This window comes from Gorilla gorilla, chromosome 4 (assembly GCF_029281585.2).
Source record: "Gorilla gorilla gorilla isolate KB3781 chromosome 4, NHGRI_mGorGor1-v2.1_pri, whole genome shotgun sequence".
Lineage (NCBI taxonomy): Eukaryota > Metazoa > Chordata > Mammalia > Primates > Hominidae > Gorilla > Gorilla gorilla.
Genome location: NC_073228.2, coordinates 37124159 through 37149732, shown reverse-complemented (window position 1 = coordinate 37149732; position 25574 = coordinate 37124159). Strand labels below are relative to the sequence as shown.

At 39.7% G+C, this 25574-nt stretch overlaps 1 protein-coding gene across 7 annotated transcripts in view; it reads left to right on the top strand.

Moving 5' to 3' along the window:
- TOM1L1 (target of myb1 like 1 membrane trafficking protein) overlaps nucleotides 1–25574 on the top strand; it is a 63345-nt gene that overhangs the window by 5477 nt on the left and 32294 nt on the right. For 6 of the 7 annotated variants that reach the window (XM_063706257.1, XM_004041313.5, XM_063706256.1 and 3 more), the window contains exons 3-7: nucleotides 1394–1472; nucleotides 8530–8679; nucleotides 9608–9733; nucleotides 10506–10610; nucleotides 11607–11723. In XM_063706257.1, coding sequence (XP_063562327.1) covers nucleotides 1394–1472; nucleotides 8530–8679; nucleotides 9608–9733; nucleotides 10506–10610; nucleotides 11607–11723 — 577 coding nt within the window. The remainder of the gene's footprint in view (nucleotides 1–1393; nucleotides 1473–8529; nucleotides 8680–9607; nucleotides 9734–10505; nucleotides 10611–11606; nucleotides 11724–25574) is intronic. The other variant, XM_019027682.4, reaches the window with a different exon arrangement.

The window sequence follows — 25574 nt, the reverse complement described above, 5'->3', positions numbered from 1 at the left end:
CTCACGCGTGTAATCCCAGTACTTTGGGAGGCCGAGGCAGGCTGATCATGAGGTCGGGAGATCGAGACCATCCTGGCTAACACGTTGAAACCCCATCTCTACTAAAAAATACAAAAAAATATTAGCCAGGCATGGTGGCGGGTGCCTGTAGTCCCAGCTACTTGGGAGGCTGAGGCAGGAGAATGGCGTGAGCCTGGGAGGCGGAGCTTGCAGTGAGCAGAGATCACACCACTGCACTCCAGACTGGGCAACAAAGCAAGACTCTATCTCAAAAAAAAAAAAAAAAAAAAAAAAGATTGAAAAAGAGAGATTGTGTCCTTCTTTAGGAATATCTCCAGCTCCCAGTGCCAGTATTTGATGAAACCGTCAAATATTATCAAGAAGCTGGTTGACTCCTGGTGGTGACCTATTTCTGAGCAATTATTTTTAGTAACCAGGAAACAATCTAGCAGTCTTTTTTCCTCCCTGTCCCAGGACAATTTTTTTCCTTCTGAATGTCAATTCACCCATGTTTAAGCTGTATTCTTATAGCATGTGCTATCGTTTGTTCTTAAACTTCTTAAACTTTCGAGAATCGAAGTTATAAGAAAAAAGTCATTAAGAAGAGCAAACTGGTTTGCTTGTAGTCAATTACAAGTTATTCTAAGGAACACAATTCTGGTAATTTTCCTGGGCATATTAAAGTGATAACTGGCAGTAAAAGAGATTTAGTCTAGCTTATGTTGATAAAGAAAACATCAAACTTAATTATTGATTATAAATAAATGGAAAGTGCTTATGGTTAGTACTTTTAAGTGTGTATGGTTTTTTTCCTATAATCCTATTTACCATGTTTAGTTCCTCTGGGAACATTTTCATTGATAATACCAATTCATTGATAATACAAAAAGAGAATCTTAAAGTAAATTTGGACCCTTATAAACAGTCCTTTCTTTGTAACATGAAATTGTGGCGTATTGGCAGCTGACCTAGTTTGTTGTAATTCCTGTTACATCCCCTTGTCTATAGGGTGCTCAGGAAATACTAATAGTTTTAATAAAAATGGTAACATTCATTGTTTCGGAAGTTGCATTTCCCATAAATTGGTTCTGTGCATTGATAGAGGGATACAGGAATGAGCGCATTTCATGGGTAGTACTTTCTAGGTAATAGTCTTGTACGAAAATATTTTATTTGATTCTCATAAGGGGTTAGGTGGTATTGTCTGCCTGTATGCGTGAAGAAATTTAGGTTCAAGAAGTTAGGTCATTCGCATGGGGTCCCACAGTAGAACCAAGGCCTTAGTTTTCTGCTCCTTAGCCATTCCTCTCTCCAAATGCATGTTGCTTTTCAGAGAGACTGCTTGTTTTCAGCAATGCCTAAATTGGTGATTTCAGTGTATTTATTGCTATAGGCCAAAAGATGCAGTGAAAGCTTTGAAGAAAAGGATTTCCAAAAACTACAATCATAAAGAAATCCAACTTACCTTGTCAGTAAGTACTTTAATTTTATAATTAAGACTCGAGGATTTCTCAAGCTATAGTTACATTTTTAATCCTGGGTAAAAAATAAGAAGCAAGTATTCTGAGAAAACTAATAGGTTAGCTAGGAGTTGTGTACAGTATGAGTTAAAACTCTTCATTTATGAGAATTGCAGAATAAAGAAAGTTTAGTTGTTTATAATAGCATTTAATAGCATTTAATTTCATGGAAGGAGCTTGTTCCTGAAAAATCAATTTTTCTTAGTCAGGAGATAGGAATTAGTGGTTAACATGTATTATACATGGTGAACTGATCAAGAAGTTTGTGTATTGGCTGGGTGTGGTGGCTCATGCCTATAATCCCAGCACTTTGGGAGGCCAAGGTGGGATGATCGCTTGAGCCCAGGAGTTTGAGAACAGCCTGGGCAAGATGGTGAGAGCCCGTCTCTACAAAATGTTTAAAAATTAGCCAGATGTGGTGGCCTGCATCTGTAGTCCCAGCCACTTAGGAGGCTGAGGCAGGACAATCACTTGAGCCCAGGAATTCAAGATGGCAATGAGCTATGATCATGCCACTGCAACTCAGCCTGAGTGATAAAGAGAGACCTCAACTCTTAAAAAAAAGTTTGTGGCTGGGTATGGTGGCTCACACCTTTAATCCCAGCACTTCGGGAGGCCAAGGCAGGTGGTCAGAAGTTCGAGACCAGACTGACCAATATGGTGAAACCCCGTCTCTACTAAAAATACAAAAAGTAGCCGGGCGTGGTGGCGTGTGCCTGTAGTCCCAGCTACTCGGGAGGCTGAGACAGGAGAATTGCCTGAACCTGGGAGGTGGAGATTGCAGTGAGTCGAGATCGCACCACTGTCCTCCAGCTTGAGCAACAGAGCAAGGCTCCTTCTCAAAAAAAAAAAAAAAAAGTTTGTGCATGTATTAATTAACCATAATTTAAGATGAGGAGAATTGAAATTTTGAAAAATACCTCCCTGTAAGCTTTCTGCCTTACTTGAACAGCTTTGTGGAATCCTGAGATGCTCTCAGCTCATTAAATTCCAACCAAGTTCTGCTGCCTGGCGTGATTTGGAGAATGTTCTATGTTGGTTTAAGCAATTCTCCTGTGTGTTGTATTGTCTGTGATTTAAGTGTGGACTCTTATTTGATGTGTTCCCATTTTCCCACCATCCTTGGCAATATGACCTCTTCAGTCACGTTGGTGAGTTGTCCTTTTTACTTTAGTATGTGTTGCAAGCCCTGCCTGCTGCCTGAGAGTGAGCTGTGTAGCTTTCTGATTTATTCTGCACGCCTTTGTTTATCTCAGCCCAGCCCAAGACTGTGCATGGTCACGGCACTAATCAGCCAACATCATGCTGCGTTAGGAGCATTAGTCTTTATCAAGAGGACTTTGGGGCATATGTGAGCATAGCTCCTGGTTTCTAGTTACATGAAGAAGAAAATGGACATCTTGCATAGGCTCACTGAATAAGCAGAAATGCTGTGAATGGTCTTCATGATTTGATCATTAAAGAAACCCTTCACATTGGGATCTGAATATAGTTTTAGAGGCATTTTCCCCCTTCACCATTTTTTTTTTTTTGACCTCTTACCTGTCCTTAACTCTTGAAGGTCACAGAATGGAGAAGACAGGAGAGAGGAGTGAGGCACTTCTGTAGAAATCCCAGAACGATGGGTCACTGATAGAAATGCCTGGCACCTGATCAATGCTCTTGACAACCCTGTGAAGTAGTTCTATTATTAACTCCATTTAACAGATGAAGAAATTGAGACTAACAGAAACAGATTTATTTACGAGATGAAAATGGCTATTACATAGCATAGGCAAGATTTGATCCCAGTCCTCAGATTCTAAATTCCATGCCCTTGCCTTATGCCACTTTGTTTCTAAGAACGAATCAAGCCTCTTAAAAGAGTAGGCTACTGTGTTTCCTTTGTGTCTTTAGTTTCTTCCTGTGTAGTACAGGGCCAGGTATATCAGATGTTGACTGGATTAATGATTAAGCACCCCACCCTCATACACACACCTAATCCCGTCTCTCCTAGTATCCGGGAAGACTCAAGGGCTAATGGAAGGTACTGTAGAACCGGAGTAGAAAGATGTGTAGATGTACCCTCAAATGTAGTATATCTGGGATATCTCAAGGGTGCCAAAGGTTAGGAGAATTGAGTAAGGAAGAGAAGGGCAGAAGATGAATTTATGCCCCCTTCTCTATTTCAGCATGGGGTATTATTATTTTGCTTTTTACAGGTGTTCACCATTCATAACAATTTGCCGCTTTCTCCATTGTGCCCAGCCTACTTGATGTTTCAGTGGTTGCTTCTTAATCCCACCTCCATATCTTCTTCCATCATGGTTCCCTCCCTGTGACGACGGACCAGGGACCCTCCTTGAGGAAGTTGGGTTATTCCAGAGTGTTGTGCCTCTGGCCCTCTGTTTCTTTGGGCTTCCACTCTTCCTTCTCATCAGGTAGTCTAATCTGCTCGCTGCCTTTCCCATTATCTGTTCCACCTCAGATCTGTAGCTCCCTTACCTCGTGGTTTCTGTCCAATCTAAAGCCTGTGCCTAAAAACAGGCAAGAGTCACAAGTCATAGGTCAGAATACACCTTCATCCTTGGGGGTCACAGTACATTAAAGTCAGGAAAAACATCTGGCTTTTCCTTGGATTTTCTTTAAATAGGCCTTTGACTCTTCATATCTTCATGCTGATTTCCCTGAGTTGTGTATTTAATGGTCCAGTCACCTTGTCTCAGACTACTCACTGCCTTGTAGAGGTATGCTTAAGGCCTCAGAACTGACTTTAATATTCACGTAAGCCAAATTTAATTATGAGGGAAATTAGTCACAGGAGTCACCTATGTCTGTCAAAAGCAATTATAAGTTTACCAGTAAACTCTTTAAAATGTAATCCCTATATATGACATTTCCATTTTATTAATGTAAAGTGATGAGAGCCTGTCAAATTCGATTATAAATATTCTTTATGTTATCTGTCATGTTGAGTTCTCCGTGGACGTGTTAGCCTTGATTAGGCTTTGACGGAACCTGACTGTACTATGATTTCCTACCATCAGTCGGTGGAGCAGTTTTGTTTTGTGTTTCAGCAGAATTTTATTACCAGGCTTTATTACTCTGAGCCAGAGAGTATTCTGTTCTTGAATGAGTCAATTGTGATAAATCTCAGCAAGAGGCTACTATTATTGTCAAATGGAAAGTGGTCGAACAGGTTCCTGAGAATCAATTAGTTAATAGGCCTTTGTGGAGCACCCCCTAAGCAGTGAGCTTCAGGGGTTTCATAAAATGTGTAAAATGTGGTTGAAAATAATAATGAAGAAAAAGCTTGGTTTATTCTCCTTTGGCAAATTTACCAGTGAAACAAAATATCAGGCTGGGTGCAGTGGCTCATGCCTGTAATCCCAGCGCTTTGGGAGGCCGAGGAGGGTAGATCAATCACTTCAGGTCAGGAGTTAGAGAACAGCCTGGGCAACATGGTAATACCCTGTCTCTACTGAAAATATAAAAACTAGCCAGTCATGGTGGCATGTGACTGTAATCCCAGCTACTCGGGAGGCTGAGGCAGGAAAATTGCTTGAACCCAGGAGGCGGAGGTTGCAGTGAGCCTAGATTGTGCCAGTGCACTCCAGCCTGGGTGACAAAGCGAGACTCTGTATCCAAGCAAAACAAAGCAAAACAAAACCATCTGGTTGTCCCCCCAGGAGCTTGTTGCAGTTGGAGGGAGTGAGAAGACTGAGGCCTGTCCTAGGGGTGTCATCATAGGGTGGGGTAGTCACCTTGGTGTAGGCACTACTCACGGCCCAGGTGTAGCTCTGATGGCCCTGAAACCTGGTTGTTGTCAATCTGCCTGGTTTGGAAATTTACAGTGAGAAAACTGTCAACTACCTCTTTTTCTTCCAGCCCTCTCTTAAAATACTTAGATCAGCTAATCATCACATTCACTCCCGCTAGGAAGTTCTCCATGGAAGATGATCTAAATAGTTGCCATGTATTGAGGTCCTGCTTTGTGTCAGGCTCTTTGTTATGTTTCATTTGGGCCTTACAACAAGTCTCTAGAGGGAGATATTATGTCCATTTTGCAGATAAGGACACTGAAGCTTACGATAAGTGATTTGCCCAGCCAAGCCCAAAAGATCAGTGAAGCCTGGAGTCACCCACTTCAGTCTTTGTTCCTTGGCTCCTGAGTTTTCAATCCCACCTCAGATTATGGATTCTTATTTGTCTTATTTCCAAAGATGGGTTATCTGAACACATTTGCATCAAAGTTCAATTTCAGAATATGTGAAAACATATTTAATTTTCCCAATTTGCCATGTAGGTTTTATTACTTATCTGAGTGAGTTGGAGGGTGAAAGAGGTTCTGGTGACATAATAGAGGAGGTGATGTGGAAGTAATTAGTCCTGACATTCTTGATTCTAATGGGAAAACACAAAAGGCATGACTGCTAATCTCCAGATGTTCACATTTTTAGCATTTCATGTTGACTCTTTGATTTTGTGCATGTACCTCCTGGGATTCTTACCCATTATCATAAAATCTTGTGGCACCAAAGATAAAAATTAGTTTGTGAGGGCCAGGTGCGGTGGTTCATGCCTGTAATCCCAGCACTTTGGGAGGCCGGGGTGGATGGATCACTTGAGGCTAGGAGTTTGAGACCAGCCTGGCCAGTATGGCGAAAACCCATGTCTACTAAAAATACAAAAATTAGCTGGGCATGGTGGTGCACACCTGTAATCTCAGCTACTTGGGAAGCCGAGGCATGAGAATCACCTGAACCGGAGAGGCAGAGGTTGCAGTGAGTCGAGATTGTGCCACTGCACTCCAGCCTAGGTGACAGAGTGAGACCCTATCTCAAACAAACAAACAAACAAAAATTGGTTTGCGAATTATTTAGCAAGAAATACACCTAGGGAGAGTGAGACTTGGAGGCTAGGTATTTGCGTAAGATGGTACAACTAGTTAGGTGAAATATTTCTGTAAACTCACATTGAGCTAGCAGCACTTTTCCTTTTAGGATTTCGCCCGTTAAAAATTCATTATAATAATCCATCAAGCTAAATGGCATGTTATTCAACTTTCCAACTTTGTCTCACCAAACTGTACAGATTCATCTTAATATGTTTTGGATTTTGTTTTTATTTTTCTTTGCCTTAAAGGTTTTCCCTGTGTTTCACACAGCTGCATGTTTCTATATTTTCTGATTATTTCTTGGTCACAGTGCCTTAAAACTATAGCGTTTTAAGTATAACTTAAATGCTATATGCTGCCGCTTTATGTATTGCCATTAAAGAGAGACTAAAAATACAAAGCATGGCATGAAGTCCATTTTCAGGGCTTCTATTCTGCAGAGATGATTATACCTATCCTGGTCATGCTATGGTTTCTATGACCTTTCTAATTTGAGGTGGTAGCATGGAAACTAAAGATTTAATTTTGTTTTTAGATTACTTTTAGAAATCTACTTCCTGTATGCAGTTCTTCAGTATCGGTTCGTTCTTCCTTAGTCAAGTTTCTGCTCATGTTGCTTTATTGCAGATGTGTTTTTCAAGGGAACTGATGTTCCTCAGACCATCTTCTTAACTGTATAACACCCCATCCTCCAGGAAACTTTTTTGACTTTACCAAAGGGGTGCCTTATGTATTCCTGATTTTGTGCTTCATTTTCTGTCAGTTACTCTTTGATTGCCTTCCTTGGATTTTCGCTGAACTCCAGTGTTTCAGCCCTTCCTCTTCTCTTCTCATTGTAGGCAGCCTTGATGACTCACTTTTGGCCCTTCACTCTCTTGAACTATAGCTGTGTGTGTCCAGCTCACTGCTAAACACCTACTTAAATGCCCCTTATCTTTTGAACTCAAAATATTTAAATTTCAGCCCTCGTTTTTACACCTAGACCAGCCATACCACCCCCTCTTCCAAATTTCCATCACAGGGGTCCTCATGCAGAGTGAGAGTCACTTAACTTTCAGTCATCTTCCTTTTTTGACCAGCACTGTCATTCAAAGTTCTTCCTTCATAATGGTGTCATGACTCCTTTTCTTGTACCCACATCATCTTAGTTTAGGCCTTTTCTATATCATGCCTGAATTAGTGGGTTGCTACTGGATCTTTCTATCATTCCAGGTTTCTTCTCCCTCCGCTTGCCTTTGCAGAGTGCTGCCTGACAACCTATCCAGAATATTAATTTGCACACATTAACCTTTTCCTCAATTTCAGGGTAAAGGTGTGATGGTGACAAACTAACAGAGACCCTCCATAACTTCATAGTGCCTTCAAGATAATATCCACACCGTTTGCACTGCCACACAAACTTCTCTACAACCTGGACGGACTTTATCCACCCTATCTTTGCAGTGTCCCCAGTTTACCTATATCAGGATGCCTCTACTAGAGACAGACCAGAATACTTATCTCCCCCTTCATAACTTACCCATTTTTTCACATTTATATATTTTTCATATAATTTATCTGTCTAGAATATAGCTCTATACTCATTTTTACTGTTCTTAGCCGTTTTGCAAAGCCCAGCTTCCAGTTAGCCTTTTCCAAAAGTCTTGTAAGACCACCTAGCCCTAAATAATCACTCTTGCCTATAAGGGCCTATAGCTGGGGTGACTGTGTAATTTATCATCCAAACCAGGACATTTTTGAAAGTGAAAGGGTGTGTCATCATTAATAAACAGGACATTGGGAATATACCTGTGCTACCCTGGGTAAACTGGGACAGATATTATTCCATCCATAGCTCATATGTTTGGCCTGCACGTCCCTTCAGCATTTAGCATTTAGTACTCTGCATTGCTGTTAATGCCCTTCTGGATGTGCTGGGACTCCTCAATAAGTCTGTCCTCCAGACTGTTACATTATGCTCATACTTCCATATATCCCCAGAACCTAACATTTTGCCATATATTTTAGTAGATACTAAATTATGTTTGTTAATTAGGATGCTGATGGAACCCATTATTTAGCAGTTTTTCCCTTACATTTTTAGGAGGTGGTTTTGCCAGATAAATATAATGTTTAATTTTTTTTCTAATTTAGCTTATTGACATGTGTGTGCAGAACTGTGGTCCAAGTTTCCAGTCTCTGATTGTGAAGAAGGAATTTGTTAAAGAGAATTTAGTTAAGCTACTGAATCCCAGATACAACTTGCCATTAGACATTCAGAATAGAATCTTGAATTTCATTAAGGTAAGTCTGTTGTATACCTCATGCGATGGTAAATTTCTAAGATTAGGGATTTAATAGCTTACCTCCTGATTGTTTCACTTATCTTTTATATATCTAGGATTGAGCTAGAAAAGCATTTTTGCTATTTTAGTTTCTGTGTAATAATAATTTTTTGGCATTGGATGGTGCCCTTTTTCTGAAGAATTTGTAGTCATTTCCCTGCTTTCCTCTCAGTTTCTATTTTATCTGTGTCAAATAGGAAAGACAGTGATCTGTGTGTTCACTTTGCAGGTAGGGAAACTTCCAGCTAACTGACTAGTTCAAGGTTACTTGGAAAAAGAGCTACTGATGTTATTTTAGAATCTATTAATTTTGGATTCAGAGCAGCAAAAAACAATTGATAGTATATATCCTAGGGTTTCTTCAAGATTTTGAGGCATGGAAGTCTGATTTAAAAGATTTTATATTTTCCTAGCCTTTGAAAATGAGCATTTTGCCCATGGCATTCAAACGTAGCTTTCTCTTTCTGAGTGGGGTACATAATTATTGATCTCTTATTTTCTATCAGGAGCTTAAGAATTGTGTTTTCGGCTGGGTGCGGTGGCTCACGCCTGTAATCCCAGCACTTTGGGAGGCCAAGGTGGGTGGATCACAAGGTCAGGAGTTCGAGAGCAGCCTGGCCAACATAGTGAAACCCCGTCGCTACTAAAAAATACAAAAAATAAGCCAGGCGTGGTGGCGGGCGCCTGTAATCCCAGCTACTCAGGAGGCTGAGGCAGGAGAATTGCTTGAACGCAGGAGGTGGAGATTGCAATGAGCAGAGATTGTGCCACTGCACTCCAGCCCGGGCAATAGTGTGAGACTCTGTCTCAAAAAAAAAAAAAAAAGAATTGTGTTTTGGTTTTGTTGCTGTTTTAACTCTGGAACTTTTTTCATCTCTTGAATTCAGACTTGGTCACAGGGCTTCCCAGGAGGTGTGGATGTAAGCGAAGTCAAAGAAGTATACCTCGACCTGGTTAAGAAAGGCGTTCAGTTTCCTCCCTCAGAAGCAGAGGCTGAAACAGCAAGACAAGAGGTAGGAGGCCTTTCTTTGACCCATGGAGACTATAGTAGTGTATCACTTGGGTCTTTTCTCATTACAGGAGACAACCCTAAATCCACCCAGCTTAAGCAAAAAGATGAAGTTACTAGAAGGATATTGCAATATCTCATAGAATAACCGAGACTTAGGATTTTGCTATTTAAAGTGTGTTTTGCTACTAAAAGTGTGAAAGTTTGTTTGGCATGCTCCACCCTAGACTAATCAGAACCTCCCTTTTTTACAAGATTTCCCGGTGTTTTCTCTGCACATTAATGTTGAGAAGCACTGGCCTAGAGCCTTGAGCTTTCACCTCTCCACCCGAGGTTGGAGATGTGGCATTGACCCAAGGAGGGTCATTGATGGAGAAGGAGATGCCTTGTCAGCTGTGGCTTAAAAAGACTTGACATGAATTGAGCTACCATTTGTTATTAACAACCCAAAGAGAAGGCATCAATAATCTCACATGGCAGTTTATCACTTAGACCCTTGGTTAAAAAAAAAAAAAAAAAAGGGCATTTTATTAAATTGTAAATGATAATCCTAATAGCCACCTTTTGTTGAATACCTGCTTTATTATGGGCATCTCATTTGCTTAGCATTCTTCACAAAATGCTGGATGGGTTGTGTAGTTGATGATTTACTTTGGGCAGATACCCTGTACACAGGACTTTATTTGAGAGTGCTTGAGTTAGCTGAATGGAAAAAACTTGGCGTTGGGTGGCTATGTTAATTCACATAATAATATTACCATGTTTCATACTCATAGACTGCTCAAATCTCATCAAATCCTCCAACATCTGTCCCTACTGCACCAGCTCTTTCTTCTGTAATTGCTCCAAAGAACTCAACTATTACATTGGTCCCAGAACAGGTAACAACAACAATCACTGCATTTATTGATGTCTTTTCCTGATTTGTAAGCACCTTATATACAGTTTGTCTTTTCTGGTTAACAACATTGAGATGTAGGTACACTCATTTCACAGAGGAAGAGACTGAGGCTTAGTAATACTATGTGACTTATCATAGTTCAATTCCAAGAAGGAGTAATCCCATGGGTTCTGTCTGCTTCCAAAGCCCAACTTTGTAAGAGTTGTGCTTGCCTAGCGGCTTTCATGGCTTTCTAGAGCCTTGACTGTGGACTGGATCTAGGGTCCATCAGCTAATTCCTGTTACTTCTGGTAGGACTGTCACATATTTCAGAGAGTTTAGTAAATGGTAGTCTTATTACTTGTATTTATTATGCCAACTGAATTGTATTTACTTCTTTGTGTATATCAGTTTATCCAAGGTACAGATAAACAATTATTATATGAGGCTAATTTCCATTCTGCTGTAAAGGAACTATAATTGAAGATTTTGTTGTATTATTTTTTTCTTATATAAAAATTCATGTGACTAATTCCTCTTAGAATTTAATACAGGAAGAAAAGGTGTTTCTTTATTCCTTCTTCTTTAATACCATGAGAACTGGATAACCCTCATTTGTTTTTCTTTTACCCTATTGGTTGCCAAGAAACTCAGGATAACTTTTGCCATTTTATCCAGGTTTCTGGTACCTTCTTCTGCTAGGTACCTAGTACTTCTCCCCTCTCCATATTGGGTTCTAATCTTTTTTTTCCTTTCATTTTTAAAATTCCTAAAGCATATTTTGGGGTTTATTACAAGAGATCTCAAGTCCTTTTAGAAGGTGACAAGGTATACATTTGTAAAATAACTATATGTATATTTATATGAAATTTTAAGTTTGAAAATATTAAATTTTGCAAAAGCATTTTTTCATCCAGCAAATGTCCCATGGGGGCAGGAAACAAGGTAGTTATTCTTTGTGTGTCGCACTGACTGGTGATTGTGTTGCTCTCTACAGATTGGAAAACTGCACAGTGAATTGGATATGGTGAAAATGAATGTGCGAGTGATGTCCGCCATATTGATGGAGAATACTCCTGGGTCTGAAAACCATGAAGACATAGAGCTTCTGCAGGTGTTGTACGATTTCAGGGACTGTCAGTCAAAGTGTCTCTTAAAGTTATTCTCTAAACTTTGAGCTTTGGAGATGGAAGACACCTTAATATTGTCTAGTACGTCCTCCTACATCCTGATTTCAATTGATTTCTAAACTTAACAAAAATATCCAAGAATGACTTTGTCAGAAATGCAGTAGTAACTTAGACATGGTTTTTAGCCTCTTGCAACAAATAATTTATTATAAGTTATAACCTTGGTCATGTACAATCAATTCTCTAGTTGTTTTAAGTATGTAAAAATTGCCTCTATTTTCATCCACTCAGCAAACATTGAGTAACTGTGATACAGGAAGGGATGTAGAAATGAGAAGGAGGCTATTCTAGTCTTTAAGAGTTTATGCCTAATGAGCAAGATTGGTTTGTAAACAACAAACGTAATGAAGTATTATAGATACTGTAGTATAAATTTGTTCAGTATATGGTGGGATCATGGGTGGGGAGAAGGAGAGATGTGAGGTTTTTAAGAATGGTCTAGATGGAGGCAATGCTCGAGCTATAGAGGAACAAGTAGACAGGGCATTTGGACCTGCACGAGTAGTTCTACAGCCCTCCTATGCCTTCTGCTATGTCTGTGTATGCATATACTTTATTTTTCCCTCTACCAGTTTGCTCTTCTAATTATTTTAAATTTTAAAACTTATTAATTTTAGAAGCAGTTAGAAAAAAAAAATCAGTTTCTAGTTTCTAAGTCCCTTTGTTGCCAAGTTAAGAAGCTTAAGATATTTTTACTTTTCTCAGATTCCCACTCGCCACCTCTCGTGTTATTTTTCCTTTCACTTCTTAGATTGTTAGTAAATAACTTTTTCCTTGCTCATTTCTTATTTGGGAAACAAAAAAATTGTAAAAATTTTCCCAACAATATTTCTTAGATATCACTGCTGTTGTGAATAGTTTGTTTTTTCCTTGCTGAAGTACACCCATGTTGGTAAACTTTGGTGCAAACTTTGAGTGCTTGCATATCCAAAAATGTCCTCTGATTGTCATGATAAATGCAGGTTAGTTTAGCTAGATATAAAATTCTAGGCACAAAATTCTAGGCCTTTGAAGATACTGCTTCATTGTTCTCTTACACCCACTAATGCTGATAGAAGTATTATATTATTCTGCTTCTTAATCCTTTGATTTATAATATTTTTTTCTAGTTGCATTTGTTATTTTTCTACTTTAATATTTCAGAAATTGTACTGTTCCCTCTGAAGAGATATATGTACATGTGTGCAGATGTTTGTTTAACTTACTTATCCTCCTTAGTAGATGATAGGCTTTTTTGCCTTATCGACTTATGTGTATTTTTAATTCTAGGAAATTCTCAGCTCCTACTTTAAATATTGACTTTCTACCATTCTTTCTATTCTCTTCTTATGGAACTTTAAGATGATGATACTTCCAGTTGGATTCATTTGTCTCTTAACATTTCTTTTATACTTTTCATTTCTTCATTCTAAGTTCTGGGATAATTTCTCTGTTTAATGTATTTCTCTAAAACTTGTACATTGAATTGCTTATTCAGTCCTTCTAATAAATGTTTCAACAATTTCTTTTTATTTAAAAATATGTACTTTAAACATATTTACTATATACAAATATGTACATAATTTTTAAATATTTTTAAAATATGTTGGATTTTTATAACAGTTCTTTCATTTCATGGTTCTACTTTTCTTTATCTTTCCAAGGATAATAATTATATTTAACGCTGCTTTTTTGTTTGTTCTGTGGACTCTCCTTTGCAAATTTTTTTGTTCATTTTTTAATTTGCATTCTCCAGTGTTCAGCTGGATTGCTGATAGTGAGCTCATTTTTGTGTGAGACTCTCTGCCAGCTGGTCTGCATTCTCTGCTGACCCAGCTCACCCATGCTGAAGGGAGGATGTAATTGCTACTGCTGTGCTTAATAATATTTTCAGAGTATGGTATAGCAACATGGGATGATGCTGTTTGGGATCCATTTATGGATGGTCTTCTGGATTATGTATTCTCTATTTTTTTCCTGAATGCTACTAGTGCCTAGAAATAATACCCTATCAATCTGTCCCAATCATTGTTTCCACCTGGAAACATTACTCCTTTCTCAGCTATCTGGTCTCAAATGAGGGAAGGGGCATGAGCAGGGGTTGTCTTGCCTGGTTATTTCACTGCTGTACCTCAACCAATCTGTTAAGAGCCCCTTGTGCTTCTTGGCTTCTGGCTTTTAGGCATGGAGCACCCTTCATATTCTTCCATGTTCTAGGCAGTACTCATTGTGGGCAACCTTGAATGTCCTGAATTGTGCTGTCCTCTAATTTAAGAGTTAGCAAACTGTGGCCTATGGGCCAAATCTGGGCCTTGCTCTCTTTTTTGCTGTCTCCAGGCTCAGAAGGCTTTTTAAAGGGTTGTTTAAAAAATAATAAAAACAAACAAAACAACCAGAGGTCATTTCTCCTATATCCATGCAAACCTATACCCAGAGACCACTGGGAACTCAGATATTCCTCTTAAGGAACTCATTGCCATGCCCCACCCCACTGTTAGTGGATGTGAGTTTGTGGTATCGCTCAGGTGTGTAGGGATGAGAAGAGGATTTAAACCACAACGTGGGAGTATAAAATTCCAGGTGAGGTAAGAGCTGACCTGTACAAGTAATGGAGTATCATGCCATGCCAAAGAGTGGGCTTAACCAGACTGGCAGAGGGGAGCTGTTGAAAGGATATAAGCTGAGGGGCTACATAACCAGGTCAGATTTTAGAAAAATCCTCTGGTGGTGTTGTGATGACAGATTCTCAGGAAGCAAGACAAGACTCTAGAAAACAACTTAAGAGAGTATTTCTCATTGGTTGTATGCTGTGTTCTGTGGGTAGAAAGTGGCATCTTTGGTCAAATAAGTTTGTAAAACCAATTGTCTACTGTATTTCTCTTCTTGGAGATGCATAAAGTTCACTGATATAGCTAAGAGTCTTTGTTTAACCCAACATTTATAAACTTATTTATCCAAAGAATCCCAATTTGCCAAATATCTGCTAATATTCTGCAGAACATCAGGGTAGTATACCTTGAGAAATAAATCAGTATTTTGGATCCGTGGCTTTAAGTATATTATTTTTGGAATATCTTAGAATTGTAACATTTTGCTAAGGATCCTTGGGGTTCTTGACCTTAGGCAAGTCATTTACTATCACTGGACTTAGTTTATGTATAAAATGAAGAGCTTAGATGACCGTAAGCAAGAGTAATATTAAATACATCCTCTTTATGGGGGATGTAAAAAGGAAAATTCATCATTAAATAGATTTCAAAGGTAGTAGTCCACAATGGAGGCTTTTCCAGATATAAACTTTTTAACTTATGATGTTAACACGTGTGTTAAACTAAAATTGAAAAATTAAATATCAAAGTAAATGGATATGTGGCAGATAATATTTTTTAAATAGCCACAGCAATATTTCTAGTTCCACCTGGTCTTCCTGGGCCTTTCAGAGCTCTAAAATGAAATGATTTGTGACTTTTTCTCTCATATTCTCATCCATCTGTGGCAAACAATCCTTCAGTAAAAACACACTGAAACATTTCATTTAAATATGTGAATCCAGTTTTATATTTTATTCCAATCTGAAGTGCTTTGTCTCAGGGTGTTTGGGTGCAGATGTTTGGTTGAATTTTTCAAGGATAATGCTAATTTGTTGGTTGCTGTTTTAATGCCAGAGCTCAGGGCTGTGTTTTGCCTTGAATAGTAAAGAGTCTTAGGTTATAAATCAACATGAGAATACTACTCATGGCCAAATTCAAATTGAATAGGTTCTGGCAGGGGATCAACTTGTTTATAGAGACTGTTGAATGTGGAATGTTTTTTTTTCTTTGTATGCTTTTTGTTAGTGACATATAAAGATCTGGTGTGGGGAGTGCTATTCTTAATTTCTTTTGACAAATAATTTTTTTTTACATCTAAATAACTCCACTGTGGTTGATCTGAAATAAATCAATTAAGTCTTCTATGGAGAAAAAGGACAAGAAGCATATCTGATTTAAGAATTTCAGAATGAAGTCAGCAAAGATAGACTGTGGGGAAATAGAGAATTCTTTTTTTGGTGTTTTTGGTTTTGGTTTTTTATTGATTTATTTATTTATTTTATTTATTCATTTTTTCCCCCTCTAACCCTATGTCATAAACAAAGAATTCTTTAGGGTGTATTTTTTCAAAGGTTTCTCATACCCATCTGAAGGAGTCAGGTCAGTACAGTTAGAACGCCCAGATAATACTGGCTCCCTGGTTGGCTGCCCCCTTATAACTGCAGGGGCTTATGGAGGCTTCAGCATAAGCTTAGGGAGTCATCAGCAGAGGCGGCACCCACGTTGGGGGTCAGTGAGGGCCCACAGGCATACTCTGATGGAAGGAGTACAACTGTAAAGAAGGAATAAAAGTATCTGAAATCAGCTATATGAATTGTAAAACAGGCATTTTTCTCTCCAAACCAACCAATATTCACAATTTTTTTTTAGCTTGCCAAAATTTACATCCTCTTTCTTCCCCAAATCCCATTGAAATGACAGAAGAAATATGAAAATAAAAATAAACCCCAAGGATTACAGAAAAGGCTAAACTGACCATCAGGCCTCCAGAACAGTGAGACTATTCAGTGCCTGATAAAGCAGGTGGGATCAGACCAGCTCAGAGCTCACAGCCCCACCCAGGTGAAAGAGACCCCTCCAAAGGACTTTTCCCAGAAGCAGCCCATACTAACCACAAAATCAGAGCAAGAATGAATAGACCTTGGGCACTCACATGGTAAGGAAAACAACTGTCCTCTGTCCTCTGCTGTCTGAGCCGCTAAGTCAGGAGCAGGGAACTTCCAGGGTGGCTGTCAAGGCCAGAAAAAAGGACTCTCCTCCAAATAACTGCTGGTTTCCAAAAGAATCTAGGAATCTCTGCAGTTAGAAGAAAAATAATCAGCACTCATTAGGATTTTTTAAACTTTGAAGGCAGGCAGCCTCATCCCTAGAGATGAGGATGTAGTAAGGCTGTTAGATTTCTCAGGAAAATTATGTATTTTCACTCTCTCCACCAAGAACCGACGCTGACACATGATTTGGCTTGCCATCTCGCTTTGTGGGGCTGAGGTTTTTCTGATTCACTGACTTTCATAGGGCGTAGTCATGCAGGGGTTCCACCTGAGTGTAGAAGGGGTTTTTGCTCCAGCTCCCCATCTTGTTTGCACCCCGGGCTTTGTCCTTTGCGTCTGCTGAGAACTCTACTGGAGATTGGCAGATGGGTGCCTTGTGAACCATTGTTTCTTTATTGCTGCTTGAGTCTTTAGATCTTATTTGGTTTTGAGCCTTTGAGGATTTCTCATGCTTTCTTGAAAGTGTAGGCACAAATGTTAAAATATTTTTAATGTCTAGCATTTTTAGGTATTTTGTTATGAGAAAGGTTTTCAGGATATTGAGTACAGTGCTGTGCAAAAAATACAAATTCTATATGGCATTTTTTAAATTGAGGCAAAATTCATATCACATAAAATTAACCATTTTAAAGGGTACAATTAAGTGGCATTTATGTACATTCAGGGCCCAGCGTGGTGGCTCACACCTGTAATCCCAGCACTTTGAGAGGCCAAGGCGGGTGGATCACTTGAGGTCAGGAGCTCGAGACCAGCCTGGCCAACATGTGAAACTTTGTCTCTACTAAAAATACAAAATTAACCAGACATGGTGGTGGGCGCCTATAATCCCAGCTACTCAGGAGACTGAGGCACGAGAATGGCTTGAACCCGGAGGTTGCAGTGAGCAGAGATTGTGCCACTGCACTCTAGCCTGGGTAACAGAGGGAGACTCCATCTCAAAAAATAAAAATAAAATAAAATAAATATACATTCATTGTAACTACAGTTAACCCTTGAACGACACATAGCAGTTATGAGCACTGACCCCACAGTGTAGTTGAAAATTCATGTATAACTTTTGATTTTCCCAAAACGTAGCTACTAATAGCCTACTGTTGACCAGAAACCCTATCAATAACATAAACAGTCGACTCACACATATTATATATGTTATATATGTTATGTGCTGTATTTTTAAAGTAAGCTAGAGAAAAGAAAATGTTATTAAGAAAATTGTAGGCTGGGCACAGTGGCTTATGCCTGTAATCCCAGCACTTTGGGAGGCCGAGGCGGGCGGATCATGAGGTCAGGAGGTGGAGACCATCCTGGCTAATACAGTGAAACCCCATCTCTACTAAAAAATACAAAAAATTAGCCAGGTATGGTGGTGGGCGCCTGTAGTCCCAACTACTTGGGAGGCTGAGGCAGTAGAATGGTGTGAACCCAGGAGGCGGAGCTTGCAGTGAGCCGAGATCAAGCCACTGCACTCCAGCCTGGGCAACAGAGCGAGGCTGTCTCAAAAAAATAAAACAAAAAAAGAAAATTGTAAGGAAGGCTAGGCACAGTGGCTTACACCTGTAATCCTAGCACTCTGGGAAGCTGAGGCAGGAGGATTGCTTGCATTCAGAAGTTTGAGACCAGCCTGGGCAACATAGTAAGACTCTGTTGCTCCAAAAAATAAATTAGCCAGGCATGGTGGTACATGCCTGTAGTCCCAGCTACTGGGGAGGCTGAGGTGGGAGGATCGCTTGAACCTGGGAGGTCGAGGCTGCAGTAAACCGTGATTGCACCGTTGTTGGGCAACAGAGTGAGACCCTGTCTCAATTTAAAAATTTTTTTTAAAAATTTCTTTAAGAAAATTATAAGGAAGAGAACATATATTTACTATTCATTAAGTTGACGTGGGTCATAAAGGTCTTGATCTTTATCTTTTTGCTGAATGGGCTGAGAAGGAAGAAGAGAAATTGATCTTTCTCTCTTGCGTGGCAGAGTCAGAAAACAATCCACCTCTCAGTGGAGCCATGCAGTTCAAACCCATGCTGTTCAAGGTTCAACTGTATTTCCTCTATTTAATTCCAATACATTTTCATTACCCCAAAAGGAAACCCCATGCTCATTAAGCAGCCTCTCCTTTCTGCCTTTCATCAGTTCCAGATAACCACCAATCTGGTTCTGTGTCTGTGGATTTACCTGTTCTGGACATTTCATATAGGTGGAATCACATAATATATGACTTTTTGTGTTTAGCATCTTTCACTTAGTGTTTTTGAGGTTCATCCATGTTGTAGCATGTATCAGAATTTTATTACTTTAATGGCCTAATATTTCATTGTATATCCCACATTTTATATATCAGTTCATTAACAGACATTTAGGTTGTTTCCACCTTTGGCTATTGTGACTAATGCTGCTATGAACATTCACATACAGGTTTTTCTTTGAATACCTGTGTTCACTTCTTTTGAGTATCAACCTAAGAGTAGAATTGCTGGGTCGTATAGTAACTTTAACTTTTTGAGGAATTGTCAAAATGTTTTGCACAATGGCTGCACCATTGTATATTCTGTTAGCGGTATGCAGTACTACTAGGATTCCAGATTCTCCACAATGAATACTTGTTATTTTCCATTGTGTTTTTTTAATGGCCCACTGGTAGGTGTGAAGTGGTATCTCATTATGGTTTTGATTTTGATTTGTATTTGCATTTTCCTAATGACTAATGAAGTTGAGTGTCTGTATTATAGCTTTTTATTTTTTAAATTAATTATTTCATTTATTTATTTTTTTGAGATGGAGTCTTGCTCTGTCACCCAGGCTGGAGTGCAGTGGCGCGATCTCGGCTCACTGCAACCTCCGCCTCCTGGATTTGAGCAATTCTCCTGTCTCAGCCTCCGGAGTAGCTGAGACTACAGGTGCCTGCCACCATGCCTGGCTAATTTTTGTATTTTTAGTAGAGACAGGGTTTCACCATGTTGGCCAGGCTGGTCTCAAACTTCTGACCTCAGGTGATCTACCTGCCTTGGCCTCCCAAAGTTGTATTATAGCTTTTTAAAAGGTAATTAGCCAGGCATGGTGGCAGGCGCCTGTAATCCCAGCTACTTAGGAGGCTGAGGCAGTGAGCTGCCCGGGAGCTTGAACCTGGGAGGTGGAGGTTGCAGTGAGCTAAGATTGCACCACCGTACTCCAGCCTGGTGATACTACTTCTCAAAAAATAAAATAAAATAAATAAAATAAAATGTAAACCAGATCGTGTTGTTTCTTGCTGGAAACCCTCCGTTGGCTTCCCATTATAGTTGGAGTAAAACTAGACCTCTCTAGCCTGGCCACAGAGCCCTTCTCGGTCATCTTTAGCCTACTTCTGTTTCTGTGGCACGTGCTTGCTAACCTCCTTCCTATTCCTTGAGTGCACTGAGTTCATTCTTGCTGGGGAGTTGTTTCATCCCTGACTCTTATGCTTCCCTGTCTTCAAATGGCCAGCTTTTTCTTTTTCTTTTCTTTTCTTTTTTTTGAGATAGAGTCTGACTCTGTCACTCAGGCTGGAGTGCAGTGGCACAATCTCTGCTCACTGCAACCTCTGCCTCCCGTGTTCAAGTGATTCTCCTGCCTCAGCCTCCCGAGTAGCTGGGACTACAGGTGCCCGCCACCATGCCCAGCTATTTTTTGTATTTTTGGTAGAGACGGGGTTTCACTATGTTGTCCAGGCTGATCTCGAACTCTTTCTTATCATTCTGATCTTAGCATGTTACTCTCCTGAGAAGTCTTCTGTGACTCCCCAGTCTAAAATTAGCCACCGTCCTATCACATCACCATTTATTCACCTGGCACTCACAGTGTCTGACGCTTTTCTTGCATGGTTGTCAGCTGTCTTTGCCTACTAGAATGGAAATGCCAAAAGGCTTGTCTTGTTCATTACCAGGTTTTGGCTCCCAGGTTAGTGCCTAACATGATGTAATCATTCAGTAAAAACAGGCTTAATGAATCAATAGCTTTCTTCTCCTGGATTTTATGTGACTTAAAATTCAAATCTGTATTCTTGGTATGAGATGGGGACTTTACCTTCATTTATTTTTTCAATTTGATGGCTGGTTGTCCAAATAACATCCATTAACAATTCACGCCTTCTCCAATGGTTTTAAATGCCCCTTTATCACATACTGTATATTCTAATTCAGGGTTGTCTTCTAGAGGCTATTCTCGAGGCTATTCTCGTCCCTTGACCTATTTGTGCCTAACTTGGCATCATACTATTTTCATTACTCTAAAGATGTGTTTTCATGCTTTCTAGGGTATATTAGCAAAGAGATGACATACTTCATTTGGGTAATGTGAAGAAAGCTTAATCAAAATACTGTTTATTTAGTAATATGTTATAAAGTTCAGGGAAACTACAAGGGCTTGATCGCTACCCTGGATTATTAACTAATATCCCTAGAATTACACAGACAAGAAGAGGGCACTTTTGCCAGAACCTAGAGGAAAGAATAATGTGGGGAGGGCAGACTTGAAAGCAGGGGTGCCTTTGGTGGAAGGAGTGGAAAGAATAAATATCCAGACCTCATTCTCCTTCCTTCCTCCTGTTTCCTGCCAGCCAGCACGCCTGTTGGCTGAACACAGAAGCAAGAAGACAGGGGATCTGGCGATGTGATCCCTACAAGCCAGGCCCCAGGGCACAGAGTTAAGGCAGAAAGTATGGACAGTGGATCTGGAGGGCCAAGGAAAGTTCTCCAGCAGAAAGGAAGAGCCTCCACTCAAAAATTTCTTGGCTGCTCTTGCACATATACTTCACCAGTGACCACAGTCTTATAGTATCAGTTTATTATAAAACCAGCCTGAGGCCAGATGCGGTGGAGCACGCCTGTGATCTCAGCACTTTGGGAGGCCAAGGCGGGCAGATCACCTGAGGTCAGGAGTTCGAGACCGGCCTGGCCAACATGGTGAAACCCTGTCTCTACTAGAAATACAAATATCAGCTGGGCGTGGTGGCACGCTCCTGTAGTCCCAGTCACTCAGGAGGTTGAGGCATGAGAATCGCTTGAACCCGGGAGGCAAAGTTGCAGTGAGCTGAGATGGCACCACTGCACTCCAGCCTGGGTGACAGATCGAGACTCACTCTCAAACAAAAAACAACAACAACAACAACAACAACAAAAGCAGCCTGTATACTTGGAAGTTCTTCCTGTTTTGGCTGTTTATACTTACCTTCTAGTAACTGTTCTGTTTCTTTGGAACCTATTCCTTGTCTGTTTTCTTTCATTTGAAATCCAATATATTTACTTGGAATCCCCTTTCTGTTCCACCAACCCACACTGAACAATTAGATCCTGAAGCCCTACTAACTAAGAGGGTCTTGCTCTTTGTTAGACTCTTAGGCAGTAAAACCATTTTGTGCAGTAGACACATTTCCCCACCACTGTGTTGCTTGTAAACTTTGAACTTTTCATTAGGGATGAGGACTGGATTTTCTTTAGTTTTCTGAAGTGGAACGTGATGATTCTGAGACTCTATCCAGTCTAACAAGTGTTGTGATGAGTTAAAGGCAGCCACCTTGGCCATAGGAATAAAGAGTTGCAACATGTGTTTTGTGTATTTGCTTTCTTGGTGTTATGTACTCAGCTTTGGGCCACCTTCCTCTTATCTTGAATAGCTGACTTGTCCTGGTACCTCCCACTTTAATCTTTTTGTTTGTTTGTTTGTTTGATTTTGCCTAGCACCAGTAAGACAAGAAGAGAATGCTCTAGTATTTAGAATAAAGGGAGCTCAGATTTTGAAATGATGACTAGAGAAAGCCTTACTCTAACTTACTGGAGAAATTTAAAATCAAGGGAATCTGAAATTTGATCCTATGAGGATTGTAACCAGTTGAAAAAAAAAAATCCTGAGAATAGGAAAAAGAAAGCCATCCTCCCAGACCATTCTTGTCTTTACCATTCAGAAATGTGTAAGATATTAAGAGTAGAAAGGACTGTCAGCATCTTTGAGTCCATCTCCCTTTCTTTGCAGATGAGGCTGCATATGCAGAAAGAATAATTGCCCACACCATGACAAGTGGTGGAGCTGGAAGGAGAACTTCTTTCTCATGAGCTTATGTTCTATCCATTAGACCAACTAGTTTCTCATTTTGAACCCAGGACTGACTTTCTAGTATACCTGGCTAACCTATTGTGTTTTCATGTGGGTACGTGAGGCAATTTCAAGGCAGCAACCAAGTCCTGTACTATTTGCAGACACTGTTTTGTTGGAAAGAAGAGTTGGAAGGACTTTAATATGTTAATGCTTTTCTTAAGGATTATGCTGACAATTTGTCATTTGACTGAAGCCTGTATAAGGAAAGAGACTATATGAGCAAGTTAAGTTGAAAAATGTTCAGTTTTAGAGTAGGTGGGGAGAGTATTTACTTTGAGCAGATAGAGACATTGGGGTTTCTTGCACTTTGGGGAATACTGGGATGAAGAAAATATGTTATGGGCTGATAATAGGGATATTGCCATACAGATGGTATTTCCAGAGACATTTTAAAGCAAACACATTTCTTCATGTTTTGGCTCTTTCAAGAGAGATATTCAAGCATTTTTGTGTTTCTTTTTATTGAGTTGCCCTCTCTTGGTCAATGTGGGATGACTGTAGTTGGAATTGAAAGTGCAGAGGGATCTCCTTCCTTAATTCCTGAGTGCTCTATGGAGGAGTAAGAGCCATCTGGATATCAGAAGAGGAAGCTCTTAATGAGCTCCTTTTTGTTTTGCTCCAAAGACTTTTGAATTGATTGTTAAATTCACTTTAACTTAGAAGCTTGCCTTTGCTTTTATATGGTATAAAAGGAGGCAATTCCGAGGTCTCCGTGATGGACATATGCACCAGCAGCTGTTGCTCTGTATTTTGACTTGCTCCCCTGGCTCCCCACATCCACAGCCCTGCAAGTGCCTGCTATGGGGAACTCTGACCTATCCTTTTTGTCCATGGTGCTTGATCTTGGCTTGGCTTCCAGGTGGCTTGGCCCTCCTCTGAGACAGACATCAATTGCAAAGATGAGAGTGGGCTGGCTTTTGAAGAGGTTTTTCACATTCTGGTTTGCAGACCTGTTGAGATGTGCTACTCCTTTCATGTTTCCATTCCATCTGTCTCTTGAAAGGGCAAAGGGAGTGTCTTCATGTGACTGAGGGCTATTGATGTTGGCTTCAAATTCATTTCAAATTAATTTCTACATTTTTGTCATAGGTATCAGCCATTGCATTCCCTTGATCTTGACATTGTTCTAGCAAGGCTGCCAGTGAGCAACAAGAAGACCAATTTCTGTACACTCTTTAAAGCAAGAACAAAGGAAAAGTTCTCATTCATTATGGGGGTTATATTAAATGCCATTCTTAATTCTTTGTAGAAGATTGGATCCTGGATAATAGCGTATTACAGGATTGTATTCGTTATCTAGTTGAGCTTCTAGTGACACCTTGTCAAGCACCCATAATTCGTTTATTTACTACCGACTACCTCTGTATGCCAGACACTGTGGGGTTTCAATGGCACCATTGCCAATTCTTACAACAACCTTACAAGATAGCTGTTCTCCTTGTATTATAGATGGAAAAAAAAAACAAAAAGCAAAACAACAACAACAAAAAAAAACCTCAGGCTAAATTTTAGCCACATTTCCCCAACTTCCATAGCAGGCATATATATGGGAGATGCCTTTGGCATCTGAGTCCAAAGTTTTCTCTTTGCATTACACCAGGGGTATATAAAGGAGCCAAATCTAGCCTGCCACCTATATCTGTTTTATTAGAACATGGCCACACCCAGTTATTTATATATTTTCCAGGGTTGCTTTTACACTACAGTGGCAGAGTTGAGCAGTTGCAGCAAAGACTAGATGGCCCACAAAGCAGAAAATGTTTACTATCTGGAGCTTTAAGAACAACACTGTTGACCCCTACACTATACTGTTGCTGAAGATGGCCCTGTGGTTGGCAAATAGGATGGTTTTTCTGGCCGCACATTGCAAGTCTAAAATCAGAAAGTCTATCATCTGTCTGACTCACCTTTTTTTTTCTCTTTATGTCATGTTGTCTTTTCAATATTTTTTGTTATGATTTTTTAGAGGGTAGTGGCTTTTACCTCTGAGTCTAAATGCCAGTTAGTAATAGTTTGATTTATTTGTTTAGAGATTTCCTGTCAGCAGTCTTGTAATAGATTGTTTGAGATTCTGAATGGTTTCATGAAGCATACATACATTTTTCAGCAGGTCTTTCTTTCTTGAGGGGAAAAAGTCATCCGATGTGATTGTGCAGTGTTTAAGGAAGTTCTGTTGCTTTCATTTTGAGAGAAGCAGCATCCCTGTGTTTTGCTTGATGTTAATGTACTATTACACAGACAAAACTCTAGCCAAGGTGGGATTGGAAATATTAATATCAGTTTTATGTACCTTGGGTTAATCGAAGGTGTGCCTGGAAAAAAAGTCAGTTGTAAGGCAGAAGTTCTTAAATATCAGTGTACATAAGAAACACTTTGGAGTGCTTGTTTTAAAAAGTAGATTTTCAGACACCCAGCCTGAAGATTCTGGATCAGTAAGTCTAATGTAGATGGCTCTGATGCTTATGAGAAAAAAAAAATGGGTTTGGGAGGTGGAGTCATGGTTTAATGCAGTATTTCTAGGTAGTCCAAATAAGGGTATTCATGATTTGTTTGTTAATCCTGTTTTAGTTTGCCTCAAAATGTGACATAACTATAAACTTTAAATGTTTAAGTACAACATAACAGGAAATAAAATAATGCCACTGTAAATGTATTTTAACTACTTCTGCTACTGCTAATAATGCAATAACATTTTATGTTTATGCTTTATAGTTATAGAGTTCCTCATTACACACATCTCATTTGATTTTTATGTCAACCCTTGAGGTAGATGTGGCAAGGGGTATAATTTTCGTTTATCAATGAGAAAACTGAGATTTAAAAAACACGTGTT